The 24,492-nt window shown below is 38.7% G+C and overlaps 4 protein-coding genes and 1 long non-coding RNA gene across 14 annotated transcripts in view; 2 read left to right on the forward strand and 3 right to left on the reverse strand.

Moving 5' to 3' along the window:
* The window catches only part of Shep (RNA binding motif single stranded interacting protein alan shepard), a 42,093-nt gene extending 36,417 nt beyond the window's left edge, over positions 1 to 5,676 (reverse strand). For 7 of the 9 annotated variants that reach the window (XM_076771088.1, XM_076771085.1, XM_076771087.1 and 4 more), the window contains exon 1: positions 4,267 to 5,675. In XM_076771088.1, the coding sequence (XP_076627203.1) occupies positions 4,267 to 4,323 (57 nt within the window). In that variant the 5' untranslated portion in view covers positions 4,324 to 5,675. Of the gene's footprint in view, positions 1 to 4,266 lie in introns of all 9 variants that reach the window. The other 2 variants (XM_076771081.1, XM_076771082.1) reach the window with 1 other exon arrangement.
* An 8,406-nt stretch (positions 5,677 to 14,082) lies between these two features.
* Mettl2 (methyltransferase-like protein) lies at positions 14,083 to 16,354 on the forward strand. 2 transcript variants are annotated; one of them, XM_076770667.1, is made up of 5 exons: positions 14,083 to 15,116; positions 15,196 to 15,348; positions 15,437 to 15,865; positions 15,945 to 16,117; positions 16,198 to 16,354. In XM_076770667.1, exons 1-5 carry the CDS (start codon positions 15,058 to 15,060, stop codon positions 16,329 to 16,331), a joined length of 948 nt encoding a protein of 315 aa, XP_076626782.1. In that variant the 5' UTR covers positions 14,083 to 15,057; the 3' UTR covers positions 16,332 to 16,354. The 2 variants fall into 2 exon arrangements, with proteins under 2 accessions (XP_076626782.1, XP_076626781.1); XM_076770666.1 differs by having other exon boundaries at positions 14,084 to 15,064.
* A 348-nt stretch (positions 16,355 to 16,702) lies between these two features.
* On the forward strand, positions 16,703 to 22,092 carry LOC143344524 (protein HID1). The gene is made up of 12 exons (XM_076770657.1): positions 16,703 to 16,874; positions 17,279 to 17,638; positions 17,714 to 17,767; positions 17,832 to 18,055; positions 18,137 to 18,378; positions 18,475 to 18,705; positions 18,777 to 18,902; positions 18,963 to 19,219; positions 19,288 to 19,531; positions 19,609 to 19,748; positions 19,831 to 19,997; positions 20,120 to 22,092. The coding sequence occupies exons 1-12, from the start codon at positions 16,809 to 16,811 to the stop codon at positions 20,340 to 20,342; spliced, it is 2,334 nt and encodes a 777-aa protein (XP_076626772.1). The 5' UTR covers positions 16,703 to 16,808; the 3' UTR covers positions 20,343 to 22,092.
* Positions 17,633 to 19,423, reverse strand: LOC143344531 (uncharacterized). Its single transcript, XR_013080108.1, has 5 exons — positions 19,285 to 19,423; positions 18,541 to 19,200; positions 18,148 to 18,442; positions 17,966 to 18,045; positions 17,633 to 17,765 (listed from the first exon to the last, which is right to left on the reverse strand). It is a non-coding gene; the product is annotated as an uncharacterized LOC143344531 (long non-coding RNA).
* LOC143344530 (uncharacterized) lies at positions 22,086 to 24,429 on the reverse strand. The gene is made up of 5 exons (XM_076770668.1): positions 24,346 to 24,429; positions 23,856 to 24,258; positions 23,333 to 23,540; positions 22,937 to 23,132; positions 22,086 to 22,835 (listed from the first exon to the last, which is right to left on the reverse strand). The coding sequence occupies exons 2-5, from the start codon at positions 23,944 to 23,946 to the stop codon at positions 22,545 to 22,547; spliced, it is 786 nt and encodes a 261-aa protein (XP_076626783.1). The 5' UTR covers positions 23,947 to 24,258; positions 24,346 to 24,429; the 3' UTR covers positions 22,086 to 22,544.
* Between the last annotated feature and the right edge of the window lie 63 nt (positions 24,430 to 24,492).

Genomic DNA, 24,492 nt, shown 5'->3' on the forward strand with positions numbered 1-24,492 from the left:
AGTTAGAAGCGATCCGACAATCGCGATACGACGCGGCGCTGATTTTGCTGCGTTCAACGCTCGCTGGGAATTGCAACGATCGCCACGTATTATTAGTATTTTACGATCGGTGGGTATCTCTGACGCGATGCTAGAGCACAAAGGACCTCGTAAAACTTGCACAGTCACGTGCACCGCGTGTCTCTCTGACCGACCAGGGCACTGTGTGTATTATGCATACTCGGGGCTCGAGAGCTTACAATATCGGTTCAGGTTCTCGAAACAGTTACGAAGAACTTGAGTTTCGAAAGTTAAAGTTCTTTGCATCGTATACAGGGTGCTCGGCCAACTCAGAGAAAAATTTTAATGGGAGATTTTAGAGGCCACAATAAGACGAAAATCAAGAATACCAATTTGTCGATGGAAGCTTCGTTAGAAAGTTATTAACGTTTAAAGTTCCGAAAATGCGCAGGATTTCGAGGGTATGTCTATTCACCAAAAATGATTGCAACTGACCCCCGCAACCGAGAATAATTTTTCCAGAACGATTTGAAATTTTTTAATTTAATTGTTAATAACTTTTTAACGAGGGCTCAGTCGAGAAATTAATATTCTTGATTTTCGTCTTATTTTGGCCCCTAGAATGTGGGCCGTTACCTTTTAGGGTTCAAATGTCCATTTACCGGATTTTTTCTCTCTCTCGAACCAAAACAACATGGTTGTACATCGGAAAATACTATTTTCCTTTATTCGAATATTTACCTTACGGGAAGGTAACGTTTAAGAAAATTAAATTTGAGACATTACGTCGGAACATTTGGGAACGAAAATACATAAATCCGATACGTATAACGCGAATGATATGTTTGTGCACCTGACTGAAATATGTTGGACGCACGCGACATCCAATCGGGCTGTAGCCGAGCGTGAGATACGCGCGGACAACTTTTACGCCCGCTGAAACCGGCAGTTTTAAGGCACGCAAACGTACTCTATAAATTGCAGACGGCAGCTTTGCACCGGATATCGATAACTTCGTGAAATGATACGCGCCAAGTTCCGTACGGTTAAAAGTTTTGTCGGCGATTCTTAACCCCGTTGTGAGATCCGAATCATTTTTGATAGTTCGTTCCAGCAGACGATAACGATTAACCGTGATATTTTGTCATGCAACCTCTTCGACACGCGATGGCGTCAGGTTACTGTCGAGTAACCGAATAAGAAAAGTAAAAGTTTTATACCGCTCGGTCTCGCACTGTTTTCTGCTCGGTGTGATAGTTTCTTGGTTATTCTCATTGTTTCGCGCTCCCTTCTGCACTGTAAACACAGTCCGACGCGAGTCTTCGTCCGAGAAGAGATAAGAGCGATCGAATTTCAATTCCTTTCGTCTATAAGTGTCTCGCAGTCCGTACGGGGGTCGTGACCATATAGACAATTCACTGCACTGGGCTCGATTCGATAGAATAAGTTCCATTGGAATTAAGCCCCGACTATAATCGAATCCTTCGAGTACCGTATCAGTTCTTGGAAATGTCGATACCCAGAAACAACCATCAAGTCTTATTCCATCGATTAAGTAGTTGAATGAATTAATAATAATAATACTTTATTTACAGGTGCGAACCGTAGGTGTAGTAGTATTTTACTTGTTATGTAATAAAAGTCTATTGTATTTAATAATCAAAGAATGATACTACCTGTAAAGCTTAAGGCACTTATTTTCTTAATAAAGAGATTATGATTTATCATATCGAAAGCCTTATGGAATTCAATGTATATTGTATCCACTGAATGGCTATTATCTATTTCAATAGTACTTGCGTCGATAGTACTGATATAATAATTGATTTATGATAATTGTTGATCGATGATAAAATTTCTCATTAATGCTACTTTCACTTGGCATGAAAAAACAATCAGACGCCATACTTTAATCAACCATGTTGGATTTTTAATCTATACTATCGCCATATTTTTCGGTTTATAAATTTCTAACCTAAAAAATATCAATTCCAACATACGCGTTATACGGTACGAAAACTTTGACAGAATCAATTCAATCGATACGTTACAGAAAATTTAAGAAACGAAACGTATCAATCTTACCGAACTTACAGTTGGCAACACTGAACAAAGCAGCTGTTTGCACATCAATCGGTTTGAACATATTTACCGTGCGATAACCTTTCTAATGACTATATTACTAATAACCAGACCTCAAAATAGTAGAAACGATTAATATCGTCGATAACAAAACAATATTTTCTGACTATACACTATATCTTGATCGTTACGAATTTTAGTATACAAAAAATGAAATTGTAATATTCAGTATGCTCGTTCTCCTCCGCGTTTCTTCTAAATATTTTACTTCGTTTTACGTCAAAAACCGAAAACAAGTTCGTGTACAATTACATGTAAAAAAAAAAAACTGTACAAAAATGTCATTGCACGTTACTAAAAGCACACGATGAAGTTGGCTACACTGACGAGCGTTAGGTCGAATTTCAATGTGCAGATTAAGAATGCTTCCGGATAGTGGCTCCACGTCGCTTTCACAAGCAACTAAATATCAGAATGAGCGGCGAGACTCTGACAAATATTGACGAAAATATTTCAGCAATGACGCGCTAAATGAACGTCTAATATTTTATTGTACGTGTATACATGCAAGTTTATAGTTACGAAATATTAAAAACTATTCGCAAATCAGAGACACGATGAGACCTTTTTTTTTATTGAAAAAAAAAGAACCGTGTCGTTATAGAAAATTATTTTAAGCTGTTATCAGTTTGTCAAACTTTTCTCGATCGATTACTAGATCGAGAAAAGTAACTAAAGTCCCTCTCTCTGAATAGGACCGGGGATACGAGATTGTAGGGGAATAGTTTTTCTGAGAAATGCAGCACTCCCACCCATGGTACTTGTTATCCCAGAGCAGCTCACATTTTTCTTGAAACAAATGAAAATCGACGCAAGCTTCAGCGTTATCTGCTCTAGAGCGGGGATAACGTTCGCGCGTAAATCAGGGGAAGCGACTCTATTCAGAACGACTCTATTGAGAGAGAGAACTGTAATACCCCTTGTCCGGAATTTTTAACACTTTACTGCACTTAAACGATGTTTATTAAATTCGATTTATTTCGCATAGAGAGAAAGATACGAAGCAAATATGAATATGAATTATTCTGCGAAAAGCGTAGCGATTGAAAGTAGGCAGAGAACAGGAAGAGACGGCAAGAGTCTGCGCAGAATGTCAGGACCGTATGTACAAGTATAAGAGCCTGATTTCATAAACATTCTTTCGAAAAGTCTGAATTTTTTCGTAAAAGTGTTGAAAACTATGTTTCGTCATCTTAAAATAAGAAACACGCTCGAGTACTTCACTTTTCCATTGTGGGGCACTACTAAAATTATGAAGAATTTCTGTGTAAATCACGCGAGAAAAGATTTAATATCGTGTCACTTAAGATACTTAAATTTCGATAGATCGACTACACTGTATTTTTCTATAATTAAACACTAAGACGGTATACGAAACTTGATCATAAGTAATATTCACGATTACGTTGACCATGTGGTCTTTTACCTTCCATCTAGAGTATCAATTAAGTTAAAACCTCCGTGGCACACCTTTCTAGTGAAACGGTATAACAGGCAATTCGATTTTAATACTATAAATACAATATTAAGTTTATTGCATCTGAATACGTGTGTTTCGATAAATGGCATTAACAAGCCGCTAATGACTAGTACGTAATATGTTTCGATCAATCAAGCTCACCATCCGTTATTCGTGTGAACATGCAAAGCGTACGCTATGCTCGCCGACTTTTCTTAAGATTTCGAAACCGTGAATTTCGAATTGAAACAGACCGTGCATAAAACAGAAGGCGATCGAAAAGAATCAAAGCGACATGTGCCTTGAATGACTTAAACCGAATCCACGAATGCAATGTAATAGATGCACGAAAGAAGGAAGGAAGAAAGAAATAAGGAATACGCGAAGACGATCGAGAGAGGTTAAGGGTGGGGGAGAGGAAGAGGAGACTGGGTGGGGCAGCAGACGCCCCGCGGCAAACTGTCAAACTACGCCGGTTCCGCAAGGTTCGTGGCCATCGGCCGCCCCCATGGTAACGCTACGTTTTCCAAGAGCGTGTATACAGAAGTAACTATGCACGCACGCTCTCGGTAGCGTGAGCATTGGAACGCGCTATGCGACCAGCACGATTTACCGGATTCAAAATAAGAAAGAAATGACAGAGAACATTCCATACTCGTACTCACCATCATTTTATAGTTGAGCTTCCTCGGCGCGGCTACGTTTTCCATTCTCACGGACATATTAGCGGTGTTATCGCTCGTGGCGCCAAACGAAACGATACCGTGCCGTCGGTCCTATTACTACGGTAAAGTGTCTCTCTCTCTTGAATCTCTAATCGTACTTATACGTCGTTGCTGGCTTTTGGTCTGGCGTTGCCAAGAGAGCGGCGTCAGCCGTGTTTTTCGTATCTCCCGACACTGGTTAGATGCAGAACCCACACAGCACGGTCACGAACGAATTTGCACTCCGATCGGCCGATAAACCGGGGTGGAGCGGAGGCAGAAAAAGAGCGAGGAATAAAGAGAGAGAGAGGACGAATAGGTGTGGGTGAGACGCTTCGTAAAACGAGGGGAAGGGGGAGGGGAGGGAGGTTATCGGGAGGGGGTAGAGCTAGGACGAAGTACGGTACGTATGGTTACGAACGCAAAGGGACACGATAGCCGGTCGGTATGGTTTTAACACCGACGAAATCCGATGCAACAAGCGCAACGATAAATCACTTTGCACCGTACGAAAGAAAGAGAAGAAGACGGTAGAACGATCCGCAAAGAGACGAGGGGTCGAGACGGGTGGAAGAGTAGAGGAAAGAGGGACGTGATGTGTGCGGCTTTCTGTTGCAGTGATCGAATGTACACGCGTGTACTACGTAAATGTACCAAAGAAAAGAGCGAGAAGGATGAGAAAAGAAGGGGGTAGAGAGCTGAACCGATGGCGATATGAGACGGATGTCGAGTGTCAAGAGGGTGTGTCGGCTATACACTTCACTACTATCAGTCGTACACTTTTCTCCACGTCGTAACTCGTTACTAAAACACGCACCACACCGAGAGAATCAGCTAGCTACACCGAGCTGAGTCAACGAGCGGAGAGGACTACGCGAGAATTATCACCTACTTCGCTGTCGTTTTCAGCCTCAGTGGCGGCCACTGTTGCGGTACGATCGTCCTTATCCACCTCGTTGCCGTCTTCGTCGGGATTGTCCCCTTTGTCGTTGTCCTCGTCGTTTCAGTTGCCGTCTTCTGTGTTCTTATCTTCGCCCTCCTCGTCCTTCCGATCACCGTTTTCTTCTTACTTATTTCTCTTCTTTCACACTTGGTCTTCCAGCTATCGCGAAACCTTCCTATCTTTACGTGCTTTCCGTCGTCGTCTTCTTCCGTTGTATCTCACGCGGCTCGCACCTTTTACTATCGTACAAATTCCACGGAGCACTACTAATACAGCATGTTACAAAAATAGAGTTTGTGTTCCCTTAAATAAAATAAATGTACAATTAATTGTTACTTGTGGTTAGGAAACATTTAGTGTATGTGTTGTCTTGTAGGTAGAGTCTAAGCTACTGCCCGGCGAGGTTCGCCCATCTTGCCCGAAACTAAGGAGAGTCGCCGCTTGGAGGCGCTGTACGCGCCACCACCAACGGTGGGGCTCCGGCGGCCGCACCTGTCTGCACGACCGCCACTCAACACACGCTCACGATATCACGGTACGTGAACGATATCTTACGAACTCGTCGCGAGCGACAAAGAGATAACTAACGTCCGTTCGGACGGTATGACAAAGATGGAAGCTACTGCCTAACGAATGACGCAGAGGAGAGAGGGCCCTGATCACCGCGGTTTTCTCGACGAGTTTCGGCGTGGCGCAGTTGGCAGACATGCGAATGAACGAGCGACGAGCGCGACGGAGACCGCGATCAAGAGCGCCACGCGATAGACGAAGACCGAAAATGAAGGACGATACGAGGGAAGAGAATGAAAAAAGAAGAGAGAGAAAACGGACGACAGACAGTGGCGGGTGGTACACTCACCCCCGTATATACGACCCTTTGCGATGCGGCAATAAACGTGTGTTCCGTATGCCCTCTTATGTAGAAATCTACCTGAGATAGTACCAAGTCTCTCTTCTCGTTCGTCGAGCGTTTGTTAAAGAAGAAAAACCGGTAGGTATTAAGATCTCTCACTCTCTCTCTTTCTTTTCATAGGACGAGATCGATTCTTTCGGCCCTTTCGTTGGTGCTCGACGAGGTTCTTTCGCACCTTCTCGCGAGAGACTCGCGTTATCGATCGTGGAACGACCTCACTCACTTCTCCTACTCCCTCGAGGTCAGGAGACGAGATTTTCCTGTCGCTTTTTTTCCCTTTTCAACGGCAAATCTCGGTAATTTTCTTCGCGGTCATCGACATTTCTCATTCACAGGATGCTGTTAGACAACGGCGTAATCTTCGATCTAAATCGATTGAGTTCAAGCAGGAACATATTCCTTTAAATTGATCTTCCGCTAGCAGTCTTCAGGATCGTCTCTATCATATTGCTACGGATCAATTTTCTTCTTTTTACCGCGTATTGGGCATAGCTATGCGCTGACTACAAAAGATGCCCTCTACATTTGCAATCGCAACAAAGATTCTCGTCTAGTGGCGTAACGATTGGAAAATCTGATTCGCTGCTCTTCATTCACACTAGTCGTACATTCCAGTTACGTTGTAACCAAGTTTTATCATCCACGTGTATACACGTAAGATGGTAAGTATTACGAATACACTACTTTTTGGTAACGATAGTATTGACTTTACAGGTTTCCGGACAAGAAATCCCTGGAAAGAACTGCAAAAGTACATATAAATCGCTATCTCTTCGGGTCATGTATGTACGATTTTCACAAGTAATAAATCATTTCACGCAACACCATTAATCTTAATTATTTTCCTCAGCGATTTCCCAGTTAAATTTACATTGCAACATTTTTAATAAGTTACAAGTGATGTCAAACGAACGGTCGTTGAAATTTAATTATCGGAATAAGGATATGGCGTTACAAGTAACTTCAAGGCATAATCGTATACATTAAAGGCTTCAACTTTCAAAACACGTCGTGCAGTTACGAGAGCGACAAAGTTTACAAACCCTTTGGGCGAGATGTCCCGACATATAAACAACAAAAAGTAATACAGTTACAAATGCATCGTTTATGCTGAACAAATGATAAACAGTTTATCGAAGTTGTGACTAATCAGGTTTAAATACACGTAACTACGAAAATACATTTTCTTAAATCCCAAGATAACGATAACTGCATTTACGACTATTGCTTTCACCGAAATGCCAAAATGATGTTATATTTCCGTCACAATAACGTCTATTCCGTCTAATACGTTCTGTCATTATCCAAACAACCCAAGTCTGAGTCAGTGAGCAACCTTTATCTACTACAGACAGGCGCGATCTCTGCTCGAATCACCGTCCCTCTATGCGCCCATAAACCGTTTCGAGGGAACCATGGGTACCTGGCGACATAGTCATTAACATCGACTGGCCGTTTACCTGGATTTGCCTGCTGCGACCACGCAGGGACACAGACGAAGAAGAAAGCAGGCCACTTTGTTTTGACCGATGTATTTTCTTATATATCTCTCTCTCTCTCTCTCTTTCCCTCTCATTTACTATGAAGTCACGGACAAGGTCAAGGCCGTTGGCCTTCATTTCTCGACATCCTCCACAACCTCCTACGAGTTGTCTGTCTTCTTCTCTGCGGTGCTCTTTCTAATCTCATTCGTTCACCTCGACGTCCAATTAATATTCGTTACCCGATCGGTTACAACGTGAACAGTAACGCGATCTACGCTAGTTAACAACAATTCGCATTCGGAGCTCCGTTTTAGCGATAGACATCGACGCGTGTTGGTAATACGGGTGCAGCTTTTTATTTTCCTGCCCCCTTATGCTCCTCAGCCTTCCCCTCACCGTCCCCCTTCCACGTTTCATACGCGTTGTTTTCCAACTTCGATTTCGCCACATCCACTCGTGTGCTCCTCCTATTCGCAAGGTTGAAACAAAAATGTCCCTTGCAGAATGAACGATCTCACCTGGTCGACTCGTTCTACTACGCGCGGAATTGCACGGAGATGAGAGGACGGCAGCCACTCAGACATTCCGTTGCTCGTACGAACAGGTTTCCTACCGATTGCAGAAAAAAAGCACGCAGACCCGAGTAAGCTAAACAAAGTTATTCGCGGGGGAATCGATACGCACGATTATTGTTAACGGACCGAGCAGAATCCTCCGCTGATCGTTCGTTACGCGTGGGCGTCCGCGTCGCCGGGCAATTTTCCCGATCGTTTTTCGATCGAAATTTCCGCGCGCCGCCTTCGATCGGGGCGTAGATCATCCGGAGAAGGTACGAAAAGATATTCGAAGTCTCTGCTTTCGAACCGCGATATCAATTTTTGGCACCGTTATAAATGGCCGCTATAAACATGCCATACCGCCCCGCGGGGACGTCAATCGTTACGATAGGAAGGCCAAAAGTGATATTTTTCAAAGACCCGCGTATCGACGATGATTAAAAATCTCCGCTGTCGAACGTGTCGCGGACAGTACGCGCGCGAACCGTCATTTATCGCGTCGACGATTGAAAAACTACGGTTCGCGTAATAATTCTTTATCAGTTTTTAAGTATCCACGATACTGCAAATACGCGTGTAGTTTAGTGTGCGTTGGGTTACGAACCGTGTACACGCTTATTCTTATTGAAAGGAAAAAGATCAATTTGCCTAACTTAATTTCACAGATTTCGCCGGCGGTCTAATTATTTACAATGTACGTATGTTACTCTGTCCCCGTCACAATTTCAATGAGGGATTCTAGAGGCCAAAATAACAAAAAGTTATTAACATCTAAAGTTCCACCCGTACTGAATTTTTTTTCTCGAAAGTGGATAGGATTTCGAAGGTATGTGTAATGACCAAAAATGATCGTAATGGACCCCTGCAGCCGAAAATAATTTTTCCAGAACGATTTGAAATTTTTTAATTTGATGTTTTAATAACTTTTTAACGAAGCCTCCATCAAGAAATTGGTATTCTTGATTTTCGTCTTATTTCGGCCTCTAGAATCTTCTGTTAAAATTTTTCCCGGGGGTGGCCGAGCACCCTGTATTTTTCGCTCGTCGGCGCGGAGCGTTATCAAAAAATTCAGCAGACACATTTCTCGAATATCGCGGCAAGAAATTCCACGAGGTACGCCAAAATTCCCTAGGGGCACTCGGGTCAACAGGAAGTCAAGGCCACGCGGTCAATTGCCCCGCGATCCGTCGCCGTTATAAATAGATACGAGCGGCCGGTATCTACGCATCTATTTGCACGCATGCTGTAAAATCCGAATCAGAGTTATTCCGACCGAGGTATACGGTTCTGCTTTTCCGTACATTTTCCGTGCCGCATCGAAATCCCTCCATCGACCAATGAAACGCGTGACAAACGCATCGATCGTTAAATCCCATAACGCTTGCTATCGATATACCACCCCACAGCGTGCGAGGAAATTTTAACGAGAAACACACAGTCGTTCGAACACTCGTCTACGATTAAAAACGAATTATAGATGCTACACGAATAATTAATAAAAGAATAAAAAGGGAACGACCCATTATTTCGTGATTTATAGATCCGCTATTTATAGATCCATGCGGTCGAACCTCGCGAAACCATCAAACGTGTCGTAGAAGAACGTCAAAATACCCAGGAAACGTTACAGGATTTTTCTTGGGTTCCCAATGGGGTGTCATTATGCAGCAGAGGATCAATACGTACAGTAAAGCAGTAGGTATGCTGCTTCGAGCAATTGCAGCGTCATAATTAGAGCAAACGTCAGGAATGAAAGGAATGCTATGAATTTGACGTGGTAATAGTTTCGGCGGATGCCTAATTTGTACTGTATATCGGGATTGTGAAAATATTGAATACGTTGCTCGATTGCTGAAGCTATTAGAACGATTCCCTGATTATTTCGACTATTTTGGATAGGTCTCACGAAATGCAAGGCGAAACGTGGTCTACGCTCTCCTAGGCTCGGTGTTCGAACTAATCCGTAGTTAATGTTGACGCGTGTCGATTTAATGCCCTTTCAATTTTCACCCCTGTAACGTCCACCCCAAATATATGTTTGCGAGAAACCTGCAGCGCAATTTGCCCGACGATTCCCAAACAGATGTCCGGATTTCGAAATCCTTTGCAAAAGTTGCGTAACGCGTTGCGGAAAATCTTAAGAACGTGATCGTAAGGTCTTGCGCTCTGAAAAATGCAACTAACGAAGAGGGCCAATTATTTGCCCAAACAAACCAGAACCTTTGATCCTTAACAGTGACACGATGCTACGAGAAAATATCAGATTTGTAACAATGTGGGGATTGTACGGAAGAAAACAGTTCCTATCGAACAAGAAGAGCACTTATTGATCCGGTTGGTTGTGGATGTACCGAGTATGGCTTATAAATGTCATCCGTCGCGAAAACTATAACCGATGCCAATTTACTCCCTTTGACGTAGAATTATTATGCAAAGCCAAGTATCATCGAGTACTTGGATGAAACGATTATTTTATATTCTCAGAAACGATAGATGACAAGGCTCCTGGAGTAAATTGATAAAAAAATATTATTCTATGCGATTGAAGCCTTCGCATGCAAAACGTGATTCCGTAGAATAAAATATCTCGCTACGGGATTACTTTAAACGTTTACAGACTCTTTTGTTCGCGATCTTAATTTTTCCGTTCGCTTGTCCAACGTTACCTTCGCGTACAACGACACGGTGGAAGTACTTTTCGGTAGCGTCGCGGTTTCAATGCGATTCGTTGAAAGGTACAGTTCCGCGGACAAATTCAGGGGGAATAACCCTGTGCCACCCTATACCGGCGGAATATATAATCTCGGGGTCATTGCCCGAACGATCTTTGGGGGTTCCACCATGCCCGGAACGAGGGTGAGGTGCCTCGGAATACTGGGCTGATATCGACCACTTTCCCCAAAAGCTGAAACGCGAAGACGAAATTAAACATCTACCTCTGTTTCATTCATAAATATCTAAAATGCTAACCTACATGAGAGAACCCGGTGGAAAAAAAAAATGAATCGTTCGCAAATAGAAATATCGACTGCCGAGACGTTCCCTTGCGTCGAATACAAAATTACCTCGCCCGGAATAGCAAGACGTCGTTTTACATTCGCGAACACACCCATGGACCAAACGACAGTACGCAAATTATTATTTTAAACGTAAAACTTAGCACGTTCCTGAATAAAATTACTGCATACGGGTCGGAAACGACCCGAGTACAGGGTTCCAGTATCGTTTCGTCCAGGAGCGTAGGTATCTACGTCGCCGATTCATTAATGACAATTCGATCTCGTTTCTGCTAATTTATCGGCCGGCGATCGCGTCTGTTTCGCGCGGTAATCCAGTACGTCGTGCGTGACCTCGTCGAAGGGAAGTCTTCATCTAGCAGGTCCCTGCCCACGAATCCTACGATCTTAAGATTAATCGATGCAGGTCCATCGATCGGGGGGTTGGGACTGTCTGCAGCAACGCGACGCCGAGTGGACGTAGTATAAGGACAAGGTTCGATCCTTTTCGGACGCTACGAAACGTCCGAAGGAGGAGGAGGAGGACTTTGAGGAGTGTCTTCTGGGTAGGAGGGAGAGTAGGATAAGGGTTGTTCGACGGGTGGCCATGCCTTTTGGGGCAGTGGCCCTTGCCGCGATGCCTCCGAGGGTGAGAAGGGGCAGACGAGGACCTACGCGTTATTGAGCGGGCATTTCCCACAAAGCGCAGACGAGGGCAACCACCCCGTAGTGCTGCGGCGCGCAGAGTTCTCTACTCTCCTTCCTCTCCCTCTCTCACCCTCTCGCCGCCATCCTACCTTTTCCTCCCTTCAAGTCCGATCTCTCTCTATCTCTGCATCTCCCTGCCCTCCTCCCTCCCCCTCTCCTTTATCTTTTTCTGTCGCCTTCTTTTTCCGCGTTTCCCTCTTCCTCCCAGCCTCCTCTTGTCCTTTCAGCATCCCTTTCCTCGCGCACGCACATACATAAATATATACATATATATATATATATATATGTATATATATATATGTGCACGCGTATATAGTTCTCACTCTTGTTCTATCAAACGGCGAGGACTCGATCCGTCCTCGGTTTTCCTGCGAAATTTCACAACGCCGACGTTTTCGAGTTCAGCGAGCGCGCGTCAAAACTCGTTGGGAACGCGACGTTCAACCTTCGAGGAAGAGGTAAAAAGAATAGCACGAGGGAGCAGCCGGAACATCACGGATCCTCGTGACGGTTTCTCCCTTTCCTTTACGATTCGACGGCCAGCCTTCGGTTCTCTGCCCCTGCCCACGTTTTTCCAGCAATTACGCAAGGGAGAGCTTACTCGCCGGCAACTCCTGAAACGTAAACAGCAAATGAGACGGGACGAGACAATGCCGCGAGGCAACGGTCGAAATTGATATCCCCCGACGGTTTATCGAACTTGGGAACAACCATTACGAGATCCGACTGCACCCATCTCGCGTCCCAATTTTTCTTCCGCGCGAATAGATTCATCCGGGTCACCCTGTACCCTCCTTACATCATTTCGGGGTCATCCTCTTTCCTCGCGAAGTCGTATTTTTGTGTCTTGAAACATCCCGCACAGGGAAAAATCTCCGTTTCCGTCGTGAAAATACCGGGCTTCGCTTGTTCCGTTGTCGGTCGCTTCATTTTTTTTTCGCTTACGCGTGCTTTCCTACGGCCAAACCCTTCCGTCTATCTGCAACATTCACAAACGAATATTCTGTTACAATATTTTACTATACTTTCGTTCCCGCGACGTACTGAATCATCATTAACACTAGATTTACGGACATTGATCGCACATTTTTTTATTGATAACTTTTATGTTGACGATTACCTTAAAATACGATTTTTCTTTTAATTAGAATGTATATTCATGCCATTGCATCGATCAAATTCAACATATGTTGTTAAAAAATAATATTTACGCGTTCCGCAATTTTAGTGTTAACAAAATTTCTGACTAAAGTTACAAAAGTATAGCAAATGTACTCTATCGCAAATGTACCATCGACTGTGAAAGGTAATTGTTTTGTAAAATTTTTGCACATCTTTGAGAAGAGCCATCGCGAATTATCTGCAACATCGATGGTCCAACTTACGAACAGACATCTGTTATACTTCATGCTATACGAATTGATCCAAAATAAAATAATCAGGAACTTTGGTTGAATTTCTGTTGTGCACTGTCTGTAGAAATATTCAATCCTTTCTATGAGATTTTAATAAATAATAAAAAGTTAAATAAATCATGAGAAAAATTATTTATTGCATCTTTTATCGTGTTTTTCGGAGCCAGTGAAAATTGGCAAGTACTAGCCCCCGTGAAAACATAAGGGAAAGAGAAATGGATGTATCGATCTCACCCCTAGGGACTTAGTGGGATTAGGACATCACGGCAGCCACCCACGACGAGGCATGAAGCGCCATGCAGTAGCGGAAGAAGAAGCACGTAGCCCTTAGCAACGTGCTATCGTGGAAAATCTGTATCTACTGTTCCGTGGGTTTCCAGAAAATTGAAACGAAAAAAATAATTAGATAGGTCTTTAACGCATACTATAATAAAGACGAGAATCGTAATAGTACATAGGTCTTTCTTTAAACATTTGCAAACGCCTTACGGTAAACGCTTATAATCGTCTACGAATCTTTCTCTGCTGCGTTAGATTTTATTATTGAAGATGGAATGAGAGTTAAATGAAATTTTACGTATATTTAAGAGTGATATCGATTTGAGAGTAAAGGAAAAAGAATCATCCAATGGCGCAACGCATCCTGTTTCCGCATACCACGTATCCTCAACTGTTAGGTCCTTATTTGTATAATAATCAACAGGATTCTGCTGTTAATCAAATATTATTATTATAAGATTAATAAAATCGCGACTGCCCGGTGTCAGATCTCGTCATATCTGCCGCCTGCTCGGGTCCACCTCGAACTCTCTTGTCGAACACCAGACAAGTGAAGTTGACTGTCCAGTTTTCACGGCGCCATCGTTGGCGGTGAATATGAATTACCGAGATGCTTCTCTCTGAGAAAAAAAAAACAGAGAAACGATATTAGAAAAGTTTGTAAATTACCCTTTCGCATAAGACTTCGTTCGCGGATTTAATTCCTTATTGTTTGTGTACTTAACAGTCCATGGTCTTCTATTGCTATTTCCGAAGGTCATCTTTCTGGATTTAGAACTCCACAGCCACCTTTCCATATGTGGTTAGCATGGCGCCCTATGATTCGTCCGTTTCATAATTGAATTTTGTAATGATTGTCGACTGTACGTTGACCTATCTGTCCTGTTTCGCGATAGTCCGATCACAATTGTACGATAACATTATCACCGATGTCCAATCCTTTTTTCCTTGCACCACGATGTTCGTCGAATTGACTTTTCATATAGGTGTAATTAGTCGAGGTGAAGTTTCATTCGGAAATTTTTGCAAGTTCCGAGTTCGTCTGTAAACAAAGCAGGAAATTTTGTAGATTTTCGTGGCCACGTTGACCACGTTTCTGTTTGGAAAGTGTTGTTTACTGTTGAATATTATTTAGTTTGGTATGTTTCTTCGATTCCTTGATGAAGTACCCTTAGGTACACCGTTTGCTTTCATGCAAAGTCAGTCCTACCACTCCTAATATATATTTTTATGAAAAAAAATCGTTCTCGTCTCGTTTTGGGGAACATATTTGTACAATTCCTCGTTTAACACATTGCCTGCGTTGAGTATTTGCACACTTACGTGTGTTTCGTCAAAAGCGCGAAATGTAAAGATGGAAGAGGACATATTGGAAGCTAATCAAGATAAATCGAACGAAAAAAGACCTCAATTTGGCAACAGAATACTATCTAAGTATACCAACGTATTTCAACACAATGCGTGGTAGAAATCATTTCTTACTTAATATTTACCAATACAATTGCTATACTAACAGGTTATAAAACCATAACCTATAAACTTTTATTTTAAGTCGAATTGTCATTTAACATTTTTTTTACGACTATTATTTAAAGGGACAATGTTACATGGGATGAAGAACAGCAGAAATTAGCTCAACAAAAAGTAAACCAAAATTCGATAGTGACGTTTCCAGATGAAAAAATCTGGGAATATGAACATGAAGCTAATAAATATTGGGATAAATTTTATGGAATACATGAGAACAAGTATACTGATAAACTATATTAGTAAAGTACTACACAATTAGTTTTATACAAAATGTCCATCCACAAAGGTTTGTTTTCAATGTTGCAGATTTTTCAAGGATAGGCACTGGCTATTTACTGAATTTCCAGAGCTAGCCATGGCTACTGTAAAACAAAATATTAAACAGCCTCTGAGATCTGTGTCCAAGGATAAAGATGGAAATAGCACAGAAACTCATATTAAAATTCTTGATCTACCCAGTTGTAATGGGAGTAAAATTTTGGAGATTGGCTGTGGGGTAGGAAACACAGTGTTTCCAATACTTTTGTACAACACAGATCCAAATTTATTTGTATATTGTTCTGACTTTTCCACAAAAGCAATAGACATACTAACACAGAATCCTTCGTACGATACATCCAGGTGTAAGGCATTTGTTCTAGATGCAACGCAAGAAGAATGGGAAACACCTTTTGAACCTGAAAGTCTGGACATTGTAGTACTCATATTTGTTCTTTCAGCTATAAATCCTAACAAGTATACATCTCCTTCGATTAAATATATAAAATTGTATAGTTGAAATTTATGAAATTTATGAATCATATTCTATTTACAGAATGAAACACGTTATACAACAGGTATACAAATATTTAAAACCAGGTGGATTGGTTTTATTTAGGGATTACGGAAGATACGATTTAGCCCAACTAAGATTCAAACAGGGCAGTTGTCTTGCAGAAAATTTTTATGCTCGAGGGGATGGAACCAGAGTATATTTTTTTACACAGGGTATATTTAATTAACTTTTCATATTTGTATTACCGAATTTGTTGAATTTTAAATCTTGAATGCCATGTATTTATTTGTAGAAGAAGTTAAGACACTGTTTACAAGTTGCTGCTTTGTGGAAGAACAAAATTTAGTAGACAAGAGGCTACAAGTTAATAGAGGGAAACAGCTTAAAATGTATAGAGTATGGATTCAAGGAAAATATAGAAAATAAATTAAACATGTTATTTACCCTAATTATACTGCATTCATTTCTAATATTATTTCCCTATACTCGTGCGAACAGTTCCGAAATTATAAACGATAATTATTTATATTATTAAACGACAAATTATATTAAGTTTTATTTTTCACTCGTAAACATTTATGCAAAATTGAAATTTCATTGTACTATTGATCCAAAGAAGAAACGTTTAACATTGCAATTTTTAATTTCCAAATGTAAAAGTGATATAAGTCATTTGGTAACATAGAAGTACTCAAGATGTCATCGCATTATTTAGAATGATTTATGATCTAGAATAATTTATCGTTTTAAAAATAAAGAGAAGTTCTTATTGGCAACCCTGCTATACTGTTTAGCGTGTAAACATGGCGGTGACCGTGATCGTTCTTGTTTAAAGCGAAATAAGTCATTTTTATCATTTAACACGCAATCTTTTAACTGTAAGTCAATAAAAGATAGAACAAAATGGGAAATGCTGACACAAAGTTAAACTTTCGGAAAGCGGTCGTTCAACTGACATCAAAAACACAAGTAAAAATTATTGTTTATTATCTCGTTCAGCAACATATGATTCGGTTGACGTTTGACGTTTGACGTTTGAAATACATACAAATTTGTATTATTACTAAAATGACTTTTTTATTCGGATTAATGATAAAACGTTTTCTTTTTTGTAAATTTCATTTAGTTGGACGCATTACGCGATTTGACGAATACGTTTTGATACTTTGTAATTTAGGTTAACCTTTTTACTGCTGAATTAATCAGTGGTAAGAGAAACCTCGATGCTAAATTAATTTGACAATTTTTTTTTTAATTAATATACCTGTAACTACATATAAAAATGAAATAAATAAATAACAAAGCTGAATGATTCATTTCTGGTAATTTTTTTAAAATGATAAAACAGTATAGCAGGTTTTTTTAAATTACAGGTGATCAATGCAACGGATGATACATTTTGGGATCAGTTTTGGTCTGAAAATGTGACCAATGTCCAAGACATATTTACTTTAATTCCTGCTCCTGAAATTCGTATATTGAGGGAAGAGGCACCATCCAATTTAGCCACATTATGTTACAAAGCAGTTGAAAAATTAGTAAAAGCAGTTGATAATAGTTGTAGAACACAAAGAGAACAACAAACTGTTTTGAATTGTTGCCGTTTATTGACAAGACTATTGCCATATATTTTCGAGGATCCTGATTGGAAAGGATTCTTTTGGTCCAGCTTACCTGGCAAAGAGGATGAAGAAAGCATTCCATTGGCTCACTCTCTACTCAACGCGCTTTGTGTATGATCATATACTTGATAATAAAAAAAACAAAAAATAAATTGAATTTCTTAATAACATGTGTGTCTGTTTTAGGATTTATTGTTTTGTCCTGACTTTACAGTAGCTGCAAATCGTAAATCCGGACCTGTAAGTATTTTTCTTTATTTAATAATAATAAAAATTTGAACAAATTATATTTTAAATTACTTAGGATAAAGCAGAAGAACTGCAGTCTATAGATAGCTGTGAATACATTTGGGAAGCTGGCGTGGGATTTGCACACTCACCTCCTAGATATTCAATTTTAGATTCAAATAGAACAGAGCTGTTAAAATTGTTACTCACATGCTTCAGTGAAACTATGTACAATCCTCCTATGGATCTTTCGGTAACGCCGAATAAATGGATCCAACATTTAACTAGTTCTGAAAATAGGTAATTCATAACAACTTTTACTATGAATTCATTATATGTATTTGTACGTATTTACGGAAACTTTCGATATTTCTATAACAGACATGCGTTACCTATGTTCACATCACTGTTGAATACAGTATGCGCATATGATCCTGTTGGGCTTGGTGTACCATATAATCACTTATTATTTACTGATTCGTTGGAACCTCTCGTTGACGTTGCTTTACAAATTCTTATAGTAACACTAGATCATGATACTAGCGGCGGTGCTCCATTAGAAGAAGGAATTCTTGGGGATAATTTATTTATTAATTACCTGAGTCGTATTCATAGAGACGAAGGTAAAACTTGTCTACATATTTAGTTGTATTAATTCCACACAAGAGATTCAGTAAATGGTACAACCTTATAATATTAAAAGACAACTGTTTTTATAGATTTTCAGTTTGTATTGAAAGGTATTACAAGATTATTGAATAATCCATTAATGCAGACATATTTACCAAACTCGACTAAAAAAGTACACTTTCACCAAGAATTATTGGTATTCTTCTGGAAGATGTGCGATTATAACAAGAAATTTTTATATTATGTACTAAAAAGTTCCGACGTTCTTGAGGTATTAGTGCCTATATTGTATCACTTAAATGATTCGCGTGCAGACCAATGTAAGTTTTTAAAATCCTGGCAATTGGGTAAATTTTTCTTGAGAAGATACGATCGAAAATAATTTTTGTAGCTCGAGTCGGATTGATGCATATTGGCGTGTTTATTCTACTTCTGTTGAGCGGAGAACGTAATTTTGGTGTTCGATTAAACAAACCGTATACAGCCACAGTACCTATGGATATACCGGTTTTTACAGGTATAGTAATATTACTCTGTATTATATAAAATGTTATACAAAATTATAAAATATTCACAGGTACACATGCTGATTTGTTAGTTACTGTTTTTCACAAGATAATCACAACTGGCCATCAAAGATTACAGCCATTGTTTGACTGTCTACTAACGATTCTAGTTAATGTTTCTCCATACCTGAAAACACTGTCAATGGTGGCTAGTACAAAATTATTGCATTTACTCGAAGCATTTAGTACTCCATGGTTTTTGTTTTCGGCTCCTACCAATCATCATTTGGTATTTTTTCTCCTTGAAATCTTTAACAATATTATTCAGGTAATCCATACATTTTCTACAGGTTATTTCTTATTCAAATAAATCTAATATAATATTCGTATTACCAGTATCAATTCGATGGAAACAGTAATTTGGTTTATACTATAATACGTAAAAGGCAAGTGTTTCACGCGCTGGCAAATTTACCAAGCGATTGTAATACAATTGCGAAATCTCTTAGTAAGAGACAACGCCGGCATGTACCTGCCAGTACATCTAGTGAAAATATTAACGAAGCAGCGATGGAGGGATCCCATCCTGCTCAACCCGCTGAACCTGGAACATTAAAAGCAACTTTGTTAGAAACGCCAGGTAAATTCGCGTTAGTAAGCTACGTAATATTAATAAATTTTATTGAAATTTTTGCGAGTGGATTATTTTTGTGCCAGGTATCGAGAAAATGACTGAGAAAGAGTCCGCGCATCCATTAAGTCCTTCGGTGAACGTTGACGTAGGAAAAGCAAATCATCAAAATAACACAGACAGTTCAGAGGATTTAATGAGTTCTACCAAAAATACTGTTATACCGGTAGGAAAATAACTGTGTTGTTAATTTATGATTTCCTTGAATATTTATGATTGATTTATTTATTGCGTTGTTAATTAAACAGAAGGGAGGTATCAGAGTGGCAGAATACACGAATTCCTCTAACAACATAAATCAATGGGTTCCTTCGAGCGATTGGGTGTATCAGTGGAAGAGTAAACTTCCACTGCAAACTATTATGAGATTACTTCAGGTTCTTGTACCGCAAGTCGAAAAAATATGCATTGACAAGTAAGTAAACGCGTTTTTTGCTATTTTAAGTTTCAAAATTTCTTACAATAAAAACTTCTTTGATACTGTATGCTGTAATTTAATCGTATACGTTTTGATTATTTGTTTCTTGAATGTTTTAGAGGCCTGACGGATGAAAGCGAAATTTTGAAATTTTTACAACACGGCACTTTAGTTGGCTTGTTACCAGTACCACATCCGATTCTTATCAGACGATATCAAGCAAATGCAGGTACAACGGCTTGGTTCAGAACATATATGTGGGGTGTTATATACTTGAGAAACGTTGAACCACCGATTTGGTATGATACAGACGTAAAATTGTTTGAAATCCAACGAGTTTAAGCATGGCACATATTAAATATGCGAATTATGTTCAGCATGATTTAGAACTGAAATTTCTATTCTACACCGGCATAAAATATTGTATCCATAATATGAAAACGTATGTCCAAATAATCTATAACTTATAGTTTGCACGGAGCGATAAAAAAATTTACTATCCTTTTAAGTAATTGAAAGAAGACGTTTTTATAAGTGTAGCTTTTCTTATTAATCTATTACACAGAGTTACAGAACTGATTTTACAAACGCCGATTGCAAAACGATATAGTAATGTAGTGTTACAATTCTTAACTGTCACTGATAGATGTGTAAATATTTGCGATTATGCAAGTGCCTTCACAGATGTAACTGACAAATCATTAAACCGAATCAATTGAAAAATAGCTACTCGTCGTTTGCTTGGTAGCTTTAATATTTTAATAATAAAATATTATTTTCACTATTTGTTTCTCTGTAAGGAACATCGCAGTTATATTTATTAAGAATAAACTTCCTTGTAAAATACTGGTTTTGTATGTCTGTGTAGTAGTAGTAGTTACATGCTTTAAAGACAATTTGATAATTCATGCAATTTAATGTAAATTGGATCACTCAAATTTACAAATATTCTGGATAATTTTTACCTTATAAGTGGTACTACAAGTTTCAGTATATTGTTTGCAGTGTTCGAAACATTGAAAATTATTCTCGCGAAGGGAAAAATAATTGTATAATTTACATAATACATTTCAATAGTTTTAAAATTATACATTTTTCAGTACGAAAAGAAAGAGAAATCTGTTTAAATATTGTAACTGCACCAATAACCTTATAAAGATCTTACATAATTTCGTTATTTTTATATTTGTAAAGATTTAGAAGAAAAAGTTTAAAAATTTTTAAATCAAAATTAAAACAAAATTTATTTTTTATTTTTGTAATTTTTAAATACTATTATGTTTCATATCTTATTTGTGTATTGGTGCAATTACTTCTATTTTATGTATATCAAGAAAGACGAACGAGTCTTTAATACATAAATCTTATAGTGAAATGATATCTAAGCACGTTATGTATACAAAATAAGCACCTACACTTAATCATTATATGATAAAGCTATACAAGTATAGTGTAGCATAGAAATTTATAACGAGTTTGGTACTCAAAATTGAAAATATAATAAAACAAAATAACAATACTTTCCTTATTACAAGCTATATTTTGATGTACAAAACTATAGCTTGAAGTTCATTGTTAGTAAAAAAAATTTAATATTCTATATGATGATATATTATATAAATTTGTTTTAAATATGAAACAAAGTTACTATATAAGCTATAATTTATATGCGCGTATACGCTTTTGACATTGTCAAAAAAAGAAAAAAAAATGATATAAAATCGTATATGTTAGTTGCGTTTATGTCAGTCGAGAAGTTTTAGAGACTGACAAAGATGTATGTGTGCTTGCTGTGTGCGTTGTGTATGTACACACTTACCCATATTATGTACATGTATGTAATTAAATATTATAAAACACATGATGCTTAACCTACGTTTTTATTAATTATTATACTATAAAACTTGTAATTTTATCCATATGAGATTGGTTTGTGGGAAGAGTGAGCTGTTTATACATTAAGTATGATTGGCATTTGTGCGCTGATTTAAATTTTCTTCGTTTCTGTTGCGGAAATAATATTTTTTATTCTTTAAACGAACGAATATATTGATTTTGCGTAAATTACATTGTTACGTGCTTCATAAAGAAACGTTTTTTTTTCAATGGTACACTATTCTATATGTCTTTTGATTAAATAAATTACAAGCATACATTTAGGTATAAAAAATTAAAATACATATTCTCTTTCACTAAGCATAAAGTATTGCAAGCTTGTCTTTCATTCCTCTGTTCGGACATTGTATAATGCCCAAAATAGTCTTTTTATGCTTTCTAGTCATAAACATTATCAAGAATGATGTCGATGTTGCATCACTATATATATCACAGATGTAAAGTTTGCCTAACCTAGAACATTTGTTGATACCTTTTTTTTTTACGTTTTACTTGCTTTTCCATAAATTAAAAGCTCGTTAGTGGAACGTTTATGTTTAACGATGTACGATGATAATATATTGTATCAATGGTTCATATTTAAAAAATGTATTACATGAAAAAATAGTGATAGAACTCTATACATTATGACTTAATATCAACATTCACTTATCGCATGACTTTATCGTAAGACGGTGGCGGAGCCTCGTCCGTTGAATTAGGCGGAATTAAAATGGCAATGTGATAAGGTGGTGGTGGATTTTGCCTTACTACAGAAACAGGTCTAATATTTTCAGTGGGTATTGTATTAGTAGCAGTTACAGATGCGATATGTTCTTCTTGAATGCGATGCTCCTGATGATTGTTGCGTTGGCTTCGTCGACACACAATAGAGTACAAACATGCAAATACTAATAACGTTGACAGACCCCAAAATACAAATATTTCTAAACCTTGACCCTATTTATAAAATATTTAAATGTTACTTGTAAGGAGAATTACGACGAAGGACACGCTCTATAAAAAGTTCTCTTAATTAAAATGTATTAACATCAACTCACTTGATTGGCAAAGTAAAGTTTTGCAGCAGCAACAAATCCTGCTGCCAGTACAAACGTTATCCAGAGGCCGCACCGCAATCTATAACTTGCTATCTCTGCATCATTGAATTCTGAGAAGTCTAGAAGACTTCTGTTTGTTCCGTTCGGAGTAGTATTTGATAATATTAACTGATTATTCCCAGCTGTTGTTACATTACTGTAAACAAAAAGTTTGTATATTTTCGTTATTCCTTTGGTTATAATCTTGTAAACACCCATATCCTTGCACATAAAATTTATAATTAAGGGCGAATCATTTATAAGTACTTTCTGATAGACATGTATAAGTGAGTCACCCTGTATATAAGAAGAACATGTTCCTCAGAATCCTCTTAGTAGACCTTTTTCTTTAATTACTTGGGGATGTTGTTCAGCTGAGTGCGTTGACTAGAGCCAACTGGAAACCTGTTTTGAGTTTCGCTATTATTAGCTCTTATTGATGTTCGTATCAGCCTGCAATTATTCACATTACTAGGACCAGCCATATTCCCAGCAGTGCTCAGGTTATGGAAACGATGAAGTGGAGTAACCATTTGTCTTAAATCCGCATTATATCGACACCGATCTACAAAACCATTAAATACAAAAATATAGGTATTTATATTGAAAATGATTCTATATATTTAGCAGAGTTTCAAGTTTCTGCAATCATATGTTAATCCTTGTGTCAATAACCAAAATACTTGGGGTTGTCCAATAATCAGGGTACTTGGGTACTTTGGGTATTCAAAGTGCTTTGTGGTATCACAATAAGAACGTTAAAAATATGTTAATGAAATATGAAAAAGGGTACCCTGATATCCAGTCATTGACATAAGGCTTAAATAGATTTAGATTTAAGAGAAGGTTACAAATTGAAAGATATTTTATATTATCTTACTGAATCGAGTTTTTGGTAGAGGTGTGGCGGGGTATCGGCGGCCAGTGAAACCGTAATACCTGCCCGCCGGTTTATTAATCCAGAAATGCATGCTCCGTTCGATACTTCTCAGATACGCATTGTTATTTACCGTATCTTCGTAAGATTAAATTAGCAAAAAGCTCGATACTTTCTTTGTCACTTTCATAAGTACTTTCGCAGTGAGCCTGCGGACGGTTCTAGTTCAAGTTCCGCAGCCCGTGCATTTTAAATCGATGCACTGCATCGGCGCATTTCTCGTATTCATCATTCACGGCAACTACATTTAAGATAATTTTAAATACAGCCCGACTTTGTCTATCCGACAACTTTAATCACACAATGAGCTTCCGAAGTAAATTCAACGTATCGCGTATACGATAATCTGCATTCAAACGACACGCATCGATACGGAGAAGCAAGACGCGGCTTGAAATTCTACCATCGTCACTTTAAAACCAGGCAAGTATACTAAGGCTGATGAAACTTATACACCGTTTAGTATATGTATTTTTGCCGTTTGAGGGGAATATGGCACACATAATACGTCCCCTTCCTCTTTTTCGACGAGCTTCTAGTTGTATGGTCCGTATGGTTACAAGGTACAATGCTAAATGGC

The sequence above is a fragment of the Colletes latitarsis genome, chromosome 8 (assembly GCF_051014445.1).
Source record: "Colletes latitarsis isolate SP2378_abdomen chromosome 8, iyColLati1, whole genome shotgun sequence".
NCBI classification, from domain to species: Eukaryota; Metazoa; Arthropoda; class Insecta; order Hymenoptera; family Colletidae; genus Colletes; species Colletes latitarsis.